Raw genomic sequence first — 20,687 nt, 5'->3', positions numbered from 1 at the left:
TATTTTGTGCTCTGGTCCTATAAGAGCTCTTTGTCACTTCCCACGAGCCGGTTTGTGACAAAAACCCACACTCATTCTTATGTTTAATAAACATATCGTATAGTGTGTGTGGCAGGCTTACAATGATGGCAAAAAAACAACATTTGAGAGTGCGCTGACCCTGGTGCTACAGAGGGTACGCAGCTGGAGGTTGAATGTTTGAAAGGGTATGGGGACTATAAAAAGTTTGGGAACCACTGATGTACAGTTGAAGTCGGAAGTTTACATACACCTTAGCCAAATACATTTGAACTCAGTTTTTCACAATTCCTGACATTTATTCCTAGTAAAAATTCCATGTCTTAGGTCAGTTAATATCATCACTTTATTTTAAGAATGTGAAATGTCAGAATAATAGTAGAGAGAATAATTTATTTCAGCTTTTATTTTTTTCATCACATTACCAGTGGGTAATAAGTTTACATACACTCAATTAGTATTTGGTACCTTTATATTGTTGTTTAACTTGGGTCAAATGTTTCGGGTAGCCTTCCACAAGCTTCCCACTGTAGATATAGATACTTTTGTACCTGTTTCCTCCAGCATCTTCACAAGGTCTTTGCTGTTGTTCTGGGATTGATTTGCACTTTTCTCACCAAAGTACGTTCATCTCTAGGAGACAGAACACGTCTCCTTCCTGAGCGGTATGACGGCTGCATGGTCCCATGGTGTTTATACTCGCGTACTATTGTTTGTACAGATGAACGTGGTACCTTCAGGCGTTTGGAAATTGCTCCCAAGGATGAACCAGACTGATTGAGGTCTACAATTATTTTCCTGAGGTCTTGGCTGATTTCTTTTGATTTTCCCATGATGTCAAGCAAAGAGGCACCGAGTTTGAAGGTAGGCCTTGAAATACATCCACAGGTACACCTCCAATTGACTCAAAGTATGTCAATTAGCCTATCAGAAGCTTCTAAAGCCATGACATAATTTTCTGGAAATTTCCAATGCTGTTTCAAGGCACAGTCAACTTAGTGTATGTAAACTTGTGACCCAGTGGAATTGTGATACAGTGAATTGTAAGTGAAATAATCTGTCTGTAAACAATTATTGGGAAAATTACTTGTGTCATGCCCAAAGTAGATGTCCCAACCGACTTGCCAAAACTATAGTTTGTTAACTAGAAGTTTGTAGAGTGCTTGAAAAACGAGTTTTAATGACTCCAACCTAACTGTATGTAAACTTCCGACTTCAACTGTAGATAATCTTGACCTAATAGCAGTGTGTTAACTAATGATTATAGATGATTGTTTTGCGAACTTAGTCTGTTTATTAAACTTTCTACATCTCCTCCTCTTTCCAACTGTCCTTTGATGCTCCAGCAGCTAATCGGCTAGATGTGTGGTGGTGTAGTGATGCTCCAGCAGCTAATCGGCTAGATGTGTGGTGGTGTAGTGATGCTCCAGCAGCTAATCGGCTAGATGTGCGGTGGTGTAGGGATGCTCCAGCAGCTAATCGGCTAGATGTGCGGTGATGTAGTGATGCTCCAGCAGCTAATCGGCTAGATGTGTGGTGGTGTAGTGATGCTCCAGCAGCTAATCGGCTAGATGTGCGGTGGTGTAGTGATGCTCCAGCAGCTAATCGGCTAGATGTGCGGTGGTGTAGTGATGCTCCAGCAGCTAATCGGCTAGATGTGCGGAGGTGTAGTGATGCTCCAGCAGGTAATCGGCTAGATGTGCGGTGGTGTAGTGATGCTCCAGCAGCTAATCGGCTAGATGTGCGGAGGTGTAGTGATGCTCCAGCAGCTAATCGGCTAGATGTGCGGTGATGTAGTGATGCTCCAGTAGCTAATCGGCTAGATGTGTGGTGGTGTAGTGATGCTCCAGCAGCTAATCGGCTAGATGTGCGGTGGTGTAGTGATGCTCCAGCAGCTAATCGGCTAGATGTGCGGTGGTGTAGTGATGCTCCAGCAGCTAATCGGCTAGATGTGCGGAGGTGTAGTGATGCTCCAGCAGGTAATCGGCTAGATGTGCGGTGGTGTAGTGATGCTCCAGCAGCTAATCGGCTAGATGTGCGGAGGTGTAGTGATGCTCCAGCAGCTAATCGGCTAGATGTGCGGAGGTGTAGAGCGCTATAGTCTATGTTACTTCAGAAAAAAATAAATATTTGATGTGTAGACTTTATTTTATTCAACGCACGTTTTCATTACTTGCTAGTAAATAAATAAATTGGTCGTCTTAAAAAAAGGACTATTTGTTAATTATTCAACAGCAGTCGACAAGGTTCTGTCTCTGAGGCCTACAATGGGCTAATGTTTTGTCAAATGGACAATGCACCAATCCTCTCCAACCTGGCATGGTATACTTTGAAAAGGAAACTTTTCTTAATTTGTAGGCGAATCAACGCTGATCAGGCCCGGTCCAAGCTGATATGCCGCCCCAGGTGAGATTTTTTTAAAAGTGCCGCCCTCCTATTTCCACAAAGTAGAATAGTAGCCGAGGCTATACAGTGTCGGCCCTTAATGGACTCTTATGAATTCCCATGTGGTCGCCTACTGTTTGTAAAACAAGCAATTTACCATTAATCCCTGTCATTTGGTTACATACATTTCTGTTAATCCATGTGTTAATTATAATAATTTACCGTTCTCATTCTCGGAGTGGAAACGTTGTTTGCAGAATTCAAAACCTGCAACGCTTGTGAGAAAAAGTTTGGGTTTATTTCATACCATCATGTCTGGTTTCTCTGTCCTGTTAAATTTTGACGGAGTGTTCGTGCCTGAGCACGCATAGAAGTACCTGGCCTGCTTCTCGCAAATGTCAAATGTAGGAAAGTTCCTAGCTTGGCTTCTAAGTAATTTTTTCTTCACCTCACACAGTACGTCAGCAAAGTCAAATTGTAAAAATTCCTCACAGGATTTGAACAATCTATCCAACACTCTCTCACTCAATAATCAGCATCGCTGATAAATAGGTTATGGACATGTTGAGTGTATTTGTTTCTATTTTAAACAATTGTCAATTTCATTTTCATACTAGAGCACAGCTGTCCCCTTTCATACTTTCCTTGCCAATTCATTATCTTATAACCTACTTTCGGAAGGCCTAAGGAAGGCCTAGATTTTTTAATACGTTTTAAGGAAAGGAGAAATATTTACTCATGTCTGACATTCGCTGGTGGCTTTGATTGACGGGTGCTTTTACAGGGGGTGTGAATGTGTGACTTCGCTGATTCTGTCTATAGGCCGATATATCCATTCAAAGTTTCCTAAAGTAGTCTGTCTGGACACCATCTCTTTAATAACAATCAAATAATATTTAATCTTGTGAAAGGCCTATTTTCAGCAGTTTAGGCTACATTATTACTGTCATTACGGCGTCCTCTCTTTGAAGATGTCACGACGATCCACAACCAGGATATCCCGTGGTGATTCTTGTGGTGGGTTGCAACTTGCAGAATCTTTCCAAGATTGAACCCACCAGAGGGGGACTGTCATGACTGTCCACAAGAATCCAAATAGGTCAGATCAGGTTTGCAATGAATAACTTCAGAGGAGCAAGGAAAGAACTAGTTGGGATTAAAAACTCGCATTCTGTTGTAAATCAAAGGAGAAGATCCAGCTTTGTCTCAACAGAAACACGTTCAAAAGCAAGTATGAAAACAATATTTCTAACGTAGAACGTGGGAAATGGTCAGAAGCAATCTATAGAACATTTGGTTTGTTATTTTTTAAATGTCATTAATTTTATAAAGGAAATACTGTAACTTGGAAAGTATACCCACTACATGGATGACGTTTCTATACTATGGGTTGTGCATGTAATATGGAAAATTCTGCAAGTGTTTTTTTTGGAGAGGGATGTGATTTGAGAAGTTATAAGCGATAATTGTTTTCCATAACTTTGCACAGTGAGTAACCACCGCCCGGAGTGAGGTCAGGGAGCATGCCAGCCTGCCGGAACTGCCCCTTTTGAGCAAAAGGTATAAATAATGGGTTAAGAAAAAAAACACATAGAACCATAAAAAGCGTGAAGGGGCAGCTACACGTTTAACATGGTTTGAACTTTGAATCTCAACACGAGGTGGAGACGATAAACTCACCTCGCGGACAATCACGAAAACGAATTTAAGTAGGACCATTCTGTTACTCTGCTCCAACCATTGTATTACGCTACTCTCATCACCCCATTGGGGAACCATTGATATGGCTGGCTAGCCTATCTTCAAGGTAGTATCTTCAAGAGCGCATGGAATGAGAATCAACTCTGTAGTTCTGTTCAGGACTACAAGACAAGTCACCGGATACCGCACAACCACGAAGAAGGACAACAGTAGAAGAGTTGTTGGCACCATTTCGGACAATCAAAGCCTTACAAGCGTGCCACGAAAAGGCCTAACCCCCTTTCCAAGGCTGCCCCATTCATTGAAAGATGCCCGGCGAACGCAGGCATTTCACGTAAAAACATTCATGATTTCTTGCTCAAAGCGGGTGTTGGTTCATGTGCAAAGTATGTGGTTATTGTAGGTGAGAGTAGTTTCTGAATGTGGCAATGCTAAGGGTCTCTGTCCCTCTCCATCTCTTCATTAACTTCTTATGGATGGTGGCAGTATTGAGTAGCTTGGATGACAGACGTGCCCAGAGTAAACTGCCTGCTACTCACTCCCAGAAACTAAAGTATGCATATTATTAGTATATGTGGATAGAAAACACTCTGAAGTTTCTAAAACTGTTTGAATGATGTCTGTGAGTATAACAGAACTCATATGGCAGGCAAAAACCTGAGAAGAAATCCAACCAGGAAGTGACTTGTAGTTTTTCTATCTAATCCCTATTCAAACTACAGTGTCTGTGGGGTCATTTTGCACTTCCTAAGGTGTCCACTAGATGTCAACAGTGTTTAGAACCTTGTTTTATGCTTCACTGTTGCTGGGCAGAGAATAGGAGCTGACTCAAGCCTGGGACCAACGAGTTGTTTACTGTGCGAGCACTCAGGCACGCCGCTCCTTCTTTTTCCTTTGTAATGAAAACGCTATTGTCCTGTTGGAATATTATCGAAGAATTATGTTAAAAAGACCCTAAGGATTGATTGTAAACATCGTTGGACATGTTTCCACGAACGGTAATGGAAATATTTGACTTTTTGTCTCTGGTTTTACGCTCGCACGTTATGCCTTTGGATTAGTGATCTGAACGCGCGAACAAAACGGAGGTATTAGGACATAAATATGGAGTTTAAAAAAAAATAAAAAATTCTAGTGGAAGTGGGAGTCCTGGGAGTGCATTCCGACAAAGATCAGCAAAGGTAAGTGAAGATTTATAATACTAATTCTGAGTTTAGTTGACTCCAGAATTTGGCGGGTAACTGTTTAGCTTGCTTTGATGGCTGAGCTCTGTACTCAGAATATTGAAAAATGTGCTTTCGCCATAAAGCTATTTTAAAATCTGACACAGCGGTTGCATTAAGGAGAAGTGTATCTATAATTCTTTCAATAACTGTTGTAAATTTTTATCAACGTTTATAATGAGTATTTTTGTAAATTGATGTGCTCATTCACCGTAGTTTTGGAGGGAATACATTTTATGAACATCACGTGCCAATGTAAAATGGGGTTTATGGCTATAAATATGAACTTTAACGAACAAAACATACATGTATTTTGTAACATTGAGTCCTGGGAGTGTCATCTGATGAAGATCATCAAAGGTTAGTGATTAAGTTTAGCTGTATTTCTGGTTTTTGTGATGCCTCTCCTTGCTTGGAAAATGGCTGTGTGGTTTTTCTTGTTTAGGCGCTGTCCTAACATAATCTGATGTTATGCTTTCGCCGTAAAGCCTTTTTGAAATTGGATACTGTGGTTGGATTAACCTGTTAGGGCTAGGGGGCAGCATTTGCACGTCTGGATAAAAAAAATGTACCCGATTTAATCTGGTTACTAATCCTACCCAGTAACTAGAATATGCATATACTTATTATATATGGATAGAAAACACTCTAAAGTTTCTAAAACTAAAAATGCATGCATTGTCTAACATAATGTCCTAGGAGTGTCATCTGATGGAGATTGTAAAAGGTTAGTGCATCATTTTAGCTGGTTGTATGGTTTTGGTGACCCTGTCTTTGACTTGACAAAACATTACACACAACTCTTGTAAATATACTGTCCTAACATACTCTAAATTTATGCTTTCGCCGTAAAACCTTTTTGAAATCGTAAAACGTGGTTAGATTAAGGAGATGTTTATCTTTCAAATGGTGTAAAATAGTTGTATTTTTGAAAAATTTGAATTTTGACATTTATTTGGATTCAAATTTGCCGCTCTTGAAATGCACCTGCTGTTGATGGAGTGCACCACGGGTGGCACGCTAGCGTCCCACCTAGCCCATAGAGGTTAAGGAGAATCTTATCTTTAAAATGGTGTATAATACTTGTATGTTTGAGAAATGTTAATTATGAGATTTTTGTTGTTTTGAATTTGCCGCCCTGCACTTTCACTGGCTGTCGTCATATCGATCCCGCTAACGGGATCAAGCCATAACAGGTTAACCTGTTGGGTCTAGGGGGCAGCATTTGCACGTCTGGATAAAAAAAATGTACCCGATTTAATCTGGTTACTAATCCTACCCAGTAACTAGAATATGCATATACTTATTATATATGGATAGAAAACACTCTAAAGTTTCCAAAACTGTTTGAATGGTGTCTGTGAGTATAACAGAACTCATTTGGCAGGCAAAACCCTGAGACATTTTCTGACAGGAAGTGGATACCTGATGTGTTGTATTGACTTTAAACCTATCCCATTGAAAAACACAGGGGTTTAGGAATATTTTGGCACTTCCTATTGCTTCCACTAGATGTCACCAGCCTTTACAAAGTGTTTTGAGTCTTCTGGAGGGAGATCTGACCGAACAAGAGCCATGGAACGGTGATGTCCCATTAGACACCTGGCGCGCTACTTCATGTTGGGTACCCTCGTTCCAATACGTTATAAAAGACTATGCATTCGTCCACCTTGAATATTATTCATGTTCTGGTTAAAAAAGGCCCTAATGATTTATGCTATACAACGTTTGACATGTTTGAACGAACGGAAATATATTTTTTCCCCTCGTTCATGACGAGAAGTCCGGCTGGCTTACATCATGTGCTAACGAGACGGAGATTTTTGGACATAAATGATGAGCTTTTTTGAACAAAACTACATTCGTTATGGACCTGTGATACCTGGAAGTGACATCTGATGAAGAGAATCAAAGGTAATGGATTATTTACATAGTATTTTCGATTTTAGATCTCCCCAACATGACGTCTAGTCTGTATCGCAACGCGTATTTTTCTGGGCACAGTGCTCAGATTATTGCAAAGTGTGATTTCCCAGTAAGGTTATTTTTAAATCTGGCAAGTTGATTGCGTTCAAAAGATGTAAATCTATAATTCTTTAAATGACAATATAATATTTTACCAATGTTTTCTAATTTTAATTATTTAATTTGTGACGCTGACTTGACTGCCGGTTATTGGAGGGAAACGATTTCCTCAACATCAATGCCATAGTAAAACGCTGTTTTTGGATATAAATATCAACTTGATAGAACTAAAAATGCATGCATTGTCTAACATAATGTCCTAGGAGTGTCATCTGATGGAGATTGTAAAAGGTTAGTGTATCATTTTAGCTGGTTTTATGGTTTTGGTGACCCTGTCTTTGACTTGACAAAACATTACACACAACTCTTGTAAATGTACTGTCCTAACATACTCTAAATTTATGCTTTCGCCGTAAAACCTTTTTGAAATCGTAAAACGTGGTTAGATTAAGGAGATGTTTATCTTTCAAATGGTGTAACATAGTTGTATTTTTGAAAAATTTGAATTTTGACATTTATTTGGATTCAAATTTGCCGCTCTTGAAATGCACCTGCTGTTGATGGAGTGCACCACGGGTGGCACGCTAGCGTCCCACCTAGCCCCAAGAGGTTAACAAGCATCCATGTTGTTGTCATTCCGCTAGGGACCTGTTTTCAGAGTATTACTTCTCCAGTCAATAACCAGTGTGTGTGTTTATCCTGTGTTCCCATTTAATTAGCTGGTAAATAAATAATTAAACCAGTTTGTGTAGTACTGGATAATAAGTAAGGCTAGGGTTTTTGCAGATGCAAGGAGGTTACGACTATTCAGAATGGTGATATGACACGAGATTATGATTAATAAGTTGACTGTTTATAGATGTGATAGGTAAAGACGTTTTAGAGTTTAATTCGGGAAATGGTAACTCTTTAAATACCCACTCTCGCAGTACCCCAGATCCTAATGAATTCATTGTTACATGCTTAATTGAATCATGTAACAATTAAACATATTTAGTTAACTAGATAAATAACAGTCTTCTGATTAATGTTAAAGTCAAGTCCCAACAAATTACATATATGTGCCAATGCCACTGCCATCAAATGACCGTAGCCGCATGGTTTGTGACATTATGCAAATATTTTGGGAAAAGTGAGAGAAAACCCATCGGACTTCGTTTGAATGGTTTTGTGCATCAAAATAGGATCTGTATTATATTTTTTGATACACAGATAAGCCAAAAGACAAGGAAAAGGTAGGCATATATCTTTATTTTGACTCTGTTCATGTTGGGTAAATACGAAAATGCGACAGATCCTCTACAACCTGGCATTTCTTAATTTGTAAAATCATATTTATAAGTAATAACCTAAATAATAATCAGTGGTTAACTTCTCTAGGGCCAGTGGGACGATTTCGTCCCACCTACGTAACAGCCAGTGCAATCCCGTGGCGCGTTATTCAAATACCTTAGAAATGCTATTACTTCAATTTCTCAAACATATTACTATTTTACACCATTTTAAAGACAAGACTCTCGTTAATCTAACCACACTGTCCGATTTCAAAAAGGCTTTACAATGAAAACAAAACATTAGATTATGTCAGCAGAGTACCCAGCCAGAAATAATCAGACACCCATTTTTCAAGCTAGCATATAATGTCACATAAACCCAAACCACAGCTAAATGCAGCACTAACCTTTGATGATCTTCATCAGATGACAATCTTAGGACATTATGTTATACAATACATGCATGTTTTGTTCAATCAAGTTCATATTTATATCAAAAACCAGCTTTTGACATTAGCATGTGACGTTCAGAACTAGCATACCCCCCGCAAACTTCCGGTGAATTTACTAAATTACTCACGATAAACGTTCACAAAAAACATAATTATTTTAAGAATTATAGATACAGAACTCCTCTATGCACTCGCTATGTCCGATTTTAAAATAGCTTTTCGGTGAAAGCACATTTTGCAATATTCTAAGTAGATAGCCCGACACCCACCAAGTTTAGCCCTCACCAAAGTCAGATTTACTATAAGAAAAATGTTATTACCTTTGCTGTTCTTCGTCAGAATGCACTCCCAGGACTTCTACTTCAATAACAAATGTTGGTTTGGTTCAAAATAATCCATAGTTATATCCAAATAGCGGCGTTTTGTTCGTGCGTTCAAGACACTATCCGAAAGGGTAAAGAAGGGTGACGCGCCCGATGCGTTTCGTGACAAAAAAATTCTAAATATTCCATTACCGTACTTCGAAGCATGTCAACCGCTGTTTAAAATACATTTTTATGCCATTTTTCTCGTAAAAAAGCGATAATATTCCGACCGGCAATCTGTGTTTTAGTACAAAGAGAGAGAAAATTAAAACATGGGGTCGCCTTGTGCACGCGCCTCAGTCTCATAGTACTCTGACCGACCACTATCCAAACGCGCTAATGTTTTTCAGCCAGGGGCTGCCTCGACATCATTCAGCTTTTTCCCGGGTTCTGAGAGCCTATGGGAGCCGTAGGAAGTGTCACGTTACAGCAAAGGTCCTAAGTTTTCAATAAAAAGAGTCAAGAAGCTCAAGGAATGGTCAGAGAGGGCACTTCCTGTACAGAATCTTCTCAGGTTTTTGCCTGCCATATGAGTTCTGTTATACTCACAGACACCATTCAAACAGTTTTAGAAACTTTAGGGTGTTTTCTATCCAAAGCCAATAATTATATGCATATTCTAGTTTCTGGGCAGTAGTAATAACCAGATTAAATCGGGTACGTTTTTTATCCGGCCGTGTAAATACTGCCCCCTAGCCCTAACAGGTTAAGTAAAAATACTTTAAAGTACTACTTAAGTCCTTTTTGGGGTATCTGCCCTTCAGTTAATTATTTATAACTTTTACTTCACTACATTCCTAAAGAAAATAATGTACATTTTACTCCAAACATTTTCTCTGACACACAAAGGTAGTTGTTACATTTTGAATGCTTATCAAGACAGGAAAATGGCCAAAATCACACACTCATCAAGAGAACATACAAGTTCTATTTTAGAAATTACATTTACTTTTGATACTTAAATATATTTAAAACCAAATACTTTTTGACTTACTCAAGTAGTATTTTACTGGGTGACTTTTACTTGAAAGTATCTATACTTTTACTCAAGTATGACAATTGGGTACTTTTTGCACAACTGAAAATATTAATGAAATGCCATGATAATAACGAAGTGAAATGGCTTGTTTCAAATAGTTTTTATTAAAAAGCATATCCATGTAAACATATGTACAAACAGAATTGTGACCTCCCTTTTTTGACCTCCCCCTGAACGCTTATGCCGGTGACCTTTTACATTGGCCTGGACAGCCAGCAACTTCCACAAATACTTATATTACCGGTCATAGGCCTGGGAAGCCATGGCAACAAACACTTCAATTACAGAGGCTTTTTCATGGAATTGCATTTTACTGACATAATCAGGTTGGTGTACTGCTCCAGTACGTATTGGATGAGAGCATTAGTCCATCTGAGCACCAAGGATCCTACAGGGAGCTCTGGGACTGTCAAAGGCATAATTTAAAATCATTAATTCATCCATTAGTGGAATACAACGCTCATTAGAGGAACTGACGCATCACACTCAGAGAGGTTACAGTATATCACAAAATATATTTCTTAAAAATGGAGCCCATATATATATATATATATATGGGGGAGGCCTGCAAGCCAAAGAGCCCCATCCCAACCGTGAAGCACGGGGGTGGCAGCATCATGTTGTGGGGGTACTTTGCTGCAGGAGGGACGTGTGCACTTCACAAAATAGATGGCATCATGAGGTAGGAAAATGATGTGGATATATTGAAGCAACATCACAAGACACAACCAACTGGCTCACTTCCCCCGGGGCCTGCCCCCCAGCCTGGAGACCCTGCAGCTGCAGAAGAACCGCATCACCTACATCACCACCGGGGCCCTGCGCCAGTTGGGCAACCTCACCCGCTTAGACCTGGAGGACAACCGCATCCGTACCATCCAGCCAGGGGCTCTGCTGGGCCTGGGGAGGCTGCAGGTTCTGACTCTGAAAGGGAACCGACTAACCAGCCTGCCTCTGAACCTGCCAGCCTCCCTCACCCACTTAGACCTGTCAGCTAACTGCATCTCTGCCCTGGACCTCCCCTCGCTGAATGCACTGGTCAACTTGCAGGTCCTGAAGATCAACAGCAACTGCCTGCGCTCAGTGCCAGAGAGCGCCTTTGACGGGCTGCCAAGTCTCCGTTCTGTGGAGCTGGCCAACAACCTGTGGGTGTGTGAGTGTGACATCCTGTACCTGTACCGGTGGCTACTGAGTGGAAGGCTGAAGATGGCCACTGACCTGGTGTGTGCCGAACCAACACACCTTGCACATCACATGCTCCTAACCCTATCTGTCATGGCTATCTGTCCACGGGTCCTAAAGCCTAATGAGAAAGTCTCTCACCTTAGGTTCACCACCAAGCTGGGTACCTTCACAGTGAAAACCCTTGTGCCTGGTTTTCTATACTCACCCATCAAAACCAGGGATTTTGGAAGCATCTCTGGTTCATCAAAGCAAGTGTTGAAGGGAACATTTCACAATGCAGAGAGCCCCACTCAAGCACCTTATCACCAACATACTGCTCTGTCTGGGCTTCTTTCTGACCACTACACTTTACAGGATCTAAGCTATGAAGACTGCTTGTCTCTGAATTCAACACCATCTGTAGCCCCACCCAAGGAGGCTTCCACCACTTCTTTACCAATTGAGAAGCCCAGATGTTTAGACAATTCTACAGGCCGATACCCTCCTGGTAATTCCAAAAATTCACCCAACTTATTGTGGGAAGCTTATGGAAGGCTACCCAAAACATTTAACCCAAGTTAAACAATTTAAAGGCAATGCTACCAAATACTAACTGAGTGTATGTAAACTTCTGACCCACTGGGAATGTGATGAAAAAAAAAAGCTGAAATAAATCATTCTCTCTACTATTATTCTGACATTTCACATTCTTAAAATAAATTGGTGATCCTAACTGACCTAAAATGGGGAATATTTACTAGGATTAAATGTCAGGAATTGTGAAACTGAGTTTAAATGTATTTGGCAAAGGTGTATGTAAACTTTCGACTTCAACTGTATATGATGTCCTAAATATCGCTGATCTGGAGTCACTCATATACACAACACTGGAAGAGGATGGCCTTGGGATTGCTTTGGATGCACGCACGTCCACACAGTCACACACTTACCTTGGCGGAGTGCTCCATGGTGACGACCACCTTGGTTCCAGCGCTGGCCACCAGATCCATGGCTCCACCCATCCCCTTCACCATCTTACCCTGAAGGGCAAACAAAGCAATACAGTAAACAATAGAGCCCAGGGGTACTCAAAGTAACACATCTTCCACACACGCCAACAGCAACAGCCAAAAGAGTAAGCAAAGTTACGTATTTTCCACACATGCCACCAGTAACAGCAGATACAGAATGTAAAGTAACAGCTTCCACACATGCCACCAGTAACAACCGACACAGAACGTTAAATAACACGTTTTCCACACATGCCACCAGTAACAGCCGAAGCAGAACGTAAAGTAATGCATCTTCCTCACATGCCACCAGTAACAACCGATACAGAACGTAAAGTAACATCTTACACACATGCCACCAGTAACAGCCGATACAGAACGTAAAGTAACGTATCTTCCACACATGACACCAGTAACAACTGATACAGAACGTAAAGTAACGTATCTTCCACACATGACACCAGTAACAGCTGATACAGAACATAAAGTAACGTATCTTCCACACATGACACCAGTAACAGCTGATACAGAACATAAAGTAACGTATCTTCCACACATGCCACCACTAACAGCCGATACAGAACGTAAAGTAACACATCTTCCACACATGCCACCAGTAACAACCGAAACAGAACATAAAGTAACGCATCTTCCACACGTCACTAGTAACAACCGAAACAGAACATAAAGTAACGCATCTTCCACACATGTCACTAGTAACAACCGAAACAGAGTATTTTGCCAGTTGTTTGGTTTTCTCTTACGTAGGCCTGAGCATTGCTCTCTTTCCAATCCAGAGGCTAAACCAAACTGGCACTGTATACAGTAATCCACTGTAGAGAGATGCATATTAACAGTCTGCCCAGTGGGGAATACAACTGAATAAACACTGTATTACATCAGAGTCCAGCCCCAGCCAGCTTACTTCTTGTTAATGGACACAGTGAAAACACACACACACACACACACACACACACACACACACACACACACACACACACACACACACACACACACACACACACACACACACACACACACACACACACACACACACACACACACACACACACACACACACACACACACACACACACAGATCCCTGGCACAGTATTGAGGTCTGCATTCAATACAGACTAGAGAAAACATTTGTTTCCAAAACCAGTGAAGAAAAATCTAATTAGAACATCAAAATTGGATTGCCAAGTGGGAGAAAAATTATACGCAGGTCTCTCATTTCTCTGTGTCCAATGAGCTTTCCTGGCATGCACATTGCCCAGGGGGTGAGATGACTGAAAAACCCATTTAAAAGCTGCTTCGCTCATCAATCACAACTGCCTGCACGGCACTCTGTTGAATATCCAGGGGATATATGGTTGGTATGTGTGTATACAGTCTGTCAGTATTCCTTACAGTATATGAATACAGTATGCATTAGAGGTTGGGTGAGGTAGAGAGTGAGAGAGGATGGGAGGGAGGGAATGAATTTCACCCAATAAAGTTGTCCGCGCTCTAGATCTCTTCATTCCTTGTCACACTGAATAGATGAAAGCAACACATAGGAAAATACAGTAGGTTGAGCAAACTTTCTTTAGCAGGTGTGTTGTACTCAGTATTTCACAATTCCTGACATTTAATCCTAGTAGAAATTCCCTGTCTTAGGTCAATTAGGATCACCACTTTATTTTAAGAATGTGAAATGTCAGAATAATAACAGAGAATTTTTTTTATTTCAGCTTTTATTTCTTTCATCACATTCCCAGTGTGTCAGAAGTTTACATACACTCCATTAGTATTTGGTAGCACTGCCAACAAATTGTTTAACTTGGGTCAAACGTTTCGGGTAGCCTTCCACAAGCTTCCCATAATAAGTTGGGTGAATTTTAGCCCATTCCTCCTGACAGAGCTGGTGTAACTGAGTCAGGTTTGTAGGCCTCATTGCTCGCACACGCTTTTTCAGTTCTGCTTACAAATTTTCTATAGGTTTGAGGTCAGGGCTTTGTGATGGCCACTCCAATACCTTGACTTTGTTGTCCTTAAGCCATTTTGCCACAACTTTGGAAGTATGCTTGGAGTCATTGTCCATTTGGAAGACCCATTTGCGACCAAGCTTTAACTTCCTGACTGATGTCTTGTGATGTTGCTTCAATATATCCAAATAATTTTCCTACCTCATGAAGCCATCTATTTTGTAAAGTGCACACTTCCCTCCTGCAGCAAAGCACCCCCACAACATGATGCTGCCACCCCTGTGCTTCACGGTTGGGATGGTGTTCTTCGGCCTGCAAGACTTCCCCTTTTTCCTCCAAACATAACGATGGTCATTATGGCAAAACAGTTCTATTATTGTTTCATCAGACCAGAGGACATTTCTCCAAAAAGTACGATCTTCGTCCCCATGTGCAGTTGCAAACCGTAGTCTGGCTTTTTTATGGAGGTTTTGGAGCACAGGCTTCTTCCTTGCTGAACGGCCTTTCAGGTTATGTCGATATAGGACTCGTTGTACTGTCGATATAGATACTTTTGTACCTGTTTCCTCCAGCATCTTCACAAGATCCTTTGCTGTTGTTCTGGGATTGATTTGCACTTTTCGCACCAAAGTACGTTCATCTCTAGGAGACAGAACGCGTCTCCTTGCTGAGCGGTATGACGGCTGCGTGGTCCCATGGTGTTTATACTTGCGTACTATTTTTTGTACAGATGAACGTGGTACCTTCAGGCGTTTGGAAATTGTTCCCAAGGAGGAACCAGACATGTGGAGGTTGACAACAAAAAAATCTGAGGCCTTGGCTGATTTCCCCATGATGTCAAGCAGAGGCACTGAGTTTGAAGGAAGGCCTTGAAATACAGCCACAGGTACACCTCCAATTGACTCAAATGATGTCAAATTGCCTATCAGAAGCTTCTAAAGCCATGACATCATTTCCTGGAATTTTCCAAGCTGTTTAAAGGCACAGTCAACTTAGTGTATGTAAACTTCTGACTCACTGGAATTGTGATACAGTGAATTATAAGTGAAATAATCTGTCTGTAAACAATTGATGGAAAAATTACTTGTGTCATGCACAAAGTAGATGTCCTAACTGACTTTCCAAAACTATAGTTTGTTAACAAGAAATTTGTAGAGTGGTTGAAAAAAGAGTTTTAATGACTCCAACCTAAGTGTATGTAAACTTCCGACTTCAACTGTAAATGGACACTAAATCTCAGGAGGGCAAAAGGATACAAGTAATCACACACAAAAAAAATTGAATTGTCAGTTGTGTGAGGTTGACACTGGGAAGTCACTCTGTGAAAGGACACTGTGCCCTTTTTCCTATCATCAACAATTATTAACTCTTGCCCTAAACGAGCCTAGATCGTGCATGTGTGTGAGAGCGCGCATGCAGGGAACCCCATTTATCTTTTTTTTTGTTATAATTAGGAACTCAGTCATGGTCTAAAACAAAATTTTGGCTTCCAGTGGGCGTTTACTGTGAACACTGAGTCTGTACCTGCTTTAAGTTACAGTTTTAACAGTGGCCAAGTAGGCTACTGTGGCTATTTGATCATAATGTAGGCCTACTAGTGGCCTACCATCAAAAACAATGGAGAAAATGCATCCTATAACATTAACATGGAAATAGCTGTTCTATCATTCAGCCTTCAGTAGCAGCCAATGTGTAGAGTTCAATGTAGACCTATATTCCATGAGTCTTTAAAAATAAAAAAACACGCAGGGCTTGACATTAACATGTTATTCCACTTGTCGTTTGATGCAAGACACCACTTTACAAAATAAAATGCTTTATTATTCCCATACCATTATTACAGAGAATCAGACCACTTATGTTACCCTCTGCCTATTGGCTACTTAGCTTATTCAAGCCTGTCTCAAAATACAACACTGCCCCTTTACTGCCCCTTTACCTGACTGGTTTTCACTCCCCTATTGCTGACTACAAATGATCTATAACTGGGTTAATAGCTCACTAACTAGTTAAGGATATTGTCACGTCCTGACCATGGTAAGCTGTTATTTTCTATGGTAGAGTAGGTCAGGGCGTGACAGGTTTAGTTTTAGTCTAGTTTAGTTTTTTTCTATGTTGTTATGTTCTAGTTTTCTATTTCTATGTTGGGTTGTTCTAGTTTTTGCATTTCTATGTTGGGCTTTGTTTGAGATTATCTCCAATTAGAGGCAGCTGGTCATCGTTGTCTCTAATTGTAGGTCATATTTAAGTTGGTGTTTGTCCCACCTGGGTTTGTGGTAGATTAATTTTGAGTAGTGTATGTTTCACCTCTGCGTCACGGTTTGTTGTTTTGTCATTCAGTTTATTTATGTATTGCATAGTTTCACAGTATAAATAAAATGTGGAGCGACACACACGCTGCACTTTGGTCCGCTCATTCCTACATGTGGCTACATGCAGCTCTCGCTTTGATCTCAAAACAAGCGCATCTCCTCACGACCGCTCATGCTGTAAACACAGTTCAAAGTAAATGGCACAGAGCCATATATGGTAATGCGTACTGCGTGTCAATGCAATAGAATCCTACTCCTATGCGTTCTGCCTACAACAAAATCTCTTGCGTAGCTTGTTTTGTTTCGGTATGTTTCAATAATATTGCGTTGATTCGAGCACAATTTCCAGTAAAGGGAAGCGTTGATAGTGTTAACAGTGAAAACTCTAGAACAGTGGTCACCAACCTTTTCTGAGTCAAGATCACCGAGTCAAAATGCGAGCCGAGATCTACCACTCAGATATTTTTTTAACATGACTTAAAAAACGTAAGTCTATGCAACATTAACCAATTAAAAACAGTTCTGTAGCAATGAGGTTTGTGCAGTAAACTATCGGCCCAATACATTATCACTGCATATTGGCTTTGCTTGAATTTCCCTGCCATTGAATGCATTGTTGTTCAGGCCATTTAAAAAAAATGTATATTTAAATATCACACTGGTAATAGATCCGTTGTTGTATTACTTGTGAAGCACAGCTGAGTGTGCATACATTTGAATCATTTTACTTTACTGGGCTGATGAAGCCTGCATCTGATGGTCAGTCTCAGCGGAGGGAGAGAGCAGCAGACTGAGGGTCCACCTCTCAACATCCCTCCGCTCTCCCTTTCCTCCACTAACACTGACCAAACCAAAAAGGACACCGTCTTCTAGATGGTGAAACTCGAATAGCACCGCATTATTTCTGCCTCGTGCACAAATTCATGTTGTTACTCACATGAACAGAGAAAGTTAAATATTGTTCGATATAAAAAAAACAACAAGCCGCTAATAATAACAACAATGCAAGCCTACAGATACACTTTCCTACTCATTCATTACTGCTGCACTGCTTGTTGAAGTGCTGAGTGGAAATAGGAAGAAAATGTATTTTATGGCTTATGAAAGTGTTGAATACAAAGTGTTGACAGTGCTGAGTAAGAACTTACACATATACTCACTCATAAAAACAGCATCTTTGCTGTATTCGTTGACCGTCTCTCTCTAGTTATGGTTTTGAAATCTCACAGTATCAACTTTGCGAGTAAACTTTCTTTTATCCCTGCTACGTTACTGCAGACACGGTCATCTGGGCAACCCGATTGGCCAGCGGTAGGCCTATAGTGCACATGATTTGCTCCCTGGGCCCGCCAGAAAGGCAGTGTTTGCATCTTCAGAGACATAAAATGGTTCAAAATGGCAACAGTTCGCCTACCCGGCGCGCAGGGCAGCTGAATTTATCGTTGGGTTTTTTACAGAAATGTTTGGCGATCGACTAGGAATGCCGGTTGGATCTTGAACGACCGGTTGGAGACCACTACTCTAGAAAGCTGAGTGATGTTCAATCTCGTGCTTCTCTCTGTGGGCTGATATTTCTGCACGGCAGTCCCATTAAATAAACCCCCAAAAACACCAGTCTCAACGTCAACAGTGAAGAGTCGACTCCGAGATGCAGGCCTTCTAGGCAGAGTTGCAAAGAAAAAGACATATCTCAGACTGGCCAATAAAAATAAAAGATTAAGATGGGAAAAAGAACACAGACACTGGACAGAGGAACTCTGCCTAGAAGGCCAGCATCCCGGAGTCGCCTCTTCACTGTTGACTTTGAGATTGGTGTTTTGCGGGAACTATTTAATTAAGCTGCCAGTTGAGGACTTGTGAGGCGTCTGTTTCTCAAACTAGACACACTAATGTCCTCTTGCTCAGTTGTGCACCAGGGCCTCCCACTCCTCTTTCTATTCTGGTTAGAGCCAGTTTGCACTGTTCTGTGAAGGGAGTAGTACACAGAGTTGTACGGGATCTTCAGTTTCTTGGCAATTTCTCGCATGGAATAGTCTTAATTTCTCAGAACAAGAATAGACCGACGAGTTTCAGAAGAAAGTTGTTTGTTTCTGGCCATTTTGAGCCTGTATTCGAACCCACAAATGCTGATGCTCCAGATACTCAACCAGTCTAAAGAAGGCCAGTTGTATTGCTTCTTTAATAAGCACAAAAGTTTTCAGCCGTGCTAACATAATTGCAAAAGGGTTTTCTAATGATTTCTGTTCAATTTGATGTTATTTTAAATGGACAAAAAATATGCTTCTCTTTCAAAAACAAGGACATTTCTAAGTGACCCCAAAATTTTGAACGATAGTATATTTTCTTTTACCTTTATTTAACTAGGCATGTCAGTTAAAAACAAATTCTTATTTACAATGACGGTCTACCGGGGAACAGCGGGTTAACTGTGTTTTTAAGGGGAAGAATGACAGATTTTTACCTTGTCAGCTCTGGGATTCGGTTACTGGCCCAATGCTCTAACCACTAGGCTACCTGCATTTAGATTTAAACATTGGGAGACAACAGCACTGTAACAACATAAGAACGGTTGATTGAGGAGAGTAGGCTGCTTTGCCCTGTATCTACACCAGGGTTAGACTGCATTTGCTCTCCGTCAGATCTATAAGCTTTCAATGTGATTATCTGAAAACACTTTGATCCCAATGCCACTCGATCCGGAGGGAAAAACAGAACCTTATCTAGTGTGTGTATGTGTGTGTGTGAGAGAGTGCGTGCGTGCGTGCATTTCCTTGGTTTAAATAGATAAAGAACGAGAGAGTGAGAGAGTGCTTTCATCCTTAATTCTAATGTAATCTCACATATTTAATCAAAATTTGGACAGTCACCAATCAGGTCGATTTTTTGTCTGATGGAGCTTCATTGCTTGGCAACAGTAAATCTGACCACCGAGGTAACTATAGTCCGGTCCTCTCACATGAATCACTCCATTGTTGTTCTATTGATATTTATTCAACAGCCATTGGAAACAGTACGTAGAGCTGTCCCCCCCCCCCCTCTTTCCACTGGAGTTATTTCAAACAAACAGCAGCTGCATACAACAATACGGCTTCCTGCAGACTTTTAGAGGTAGGAGGGTTAAATGAAATTGATCGATATCACCACTGACTTATTATCTTGTGTTTTTGGTATTTTTTGGTGGAATTCTTTATCTTCAGAATAATGATGGTGGGGGGAGAAAAAAAAAATCAACAATTACATATTGCAATATTTTTGGACGATATTATATCAATATTTGACTCCATGTATCGATTTGTAAAAACAAATACAATATATATATATATATTGTATTTGTTTTTATATATATATATTCATATATATATATGAATATATATATATATATATATTCATATATATATATATTCTCCATCTTCTTTTTCAATAGTGAACCAACATGTTTTCAGCACTTTTATTTCCCTGACTGATCAAAAACTAGCTGCCTCATGCACTCTCTCATCTCTCTGCAGCAGACGTATAGTGGGCAATATGTTTAGAACATCAAATCGCAATAAAATCACAGTATCGAAATACATATATGAGCACCTAGTCCCTGGCAATTCCGAGCCCTACTTCAGAACAGCAAGCAGTTTAGAACTTGTTCTAGTAGTTTAACATTGAGTTAAGGTATGAAGGTGACTGGTACACAGACTCAAACGGTGTCTGGACAACATGCAAATAAATATAATGCCAGGCCACTGGTGATTTCATC

General features: G+C 40.5%; 1 protein-coding gene across 2 annotated transcripts in view; it reads right to left on the bottom strand.

The window, feature by feature from the left end:
* Positions 1–20,687, bottom strand: part of LOC106580620 (succinyl-CoA:3-ketoacid coenzyme A transferase 1, mitochondrial) — a 184,758-nt gene that overhangs the window by 26,198 nt on the left and 137,873 nt on the right. For both annotated transcript variants that reach the window (XM_014161871.3, XM_082966422.1), the window contains exon 14: positions 12,597–12,686. In XM_014161871.3, coding sequence (XP_014017346.1) covers positions 12,597–12,686 — 90 coding nt within the window. The remainder of the gene's footprint in view (positions 1–12,596; positions 12,687–20,687) is intronic.

This window comes from Salmo salar, chromosome 20 (assembly GCF_965601325.2).
Source record: "Salmo salar chromosome 20, fSalSal1, whole genome shotgun sequence".
NCBI lineage: Eukaryota > Metazoa > Chordata > Actinopteri > Salmoniformes > Salmonidae > Salmo > Salmo salar.
This window is presented reverse-complemented; position numbering and strand designations above follow the sequence as displayed.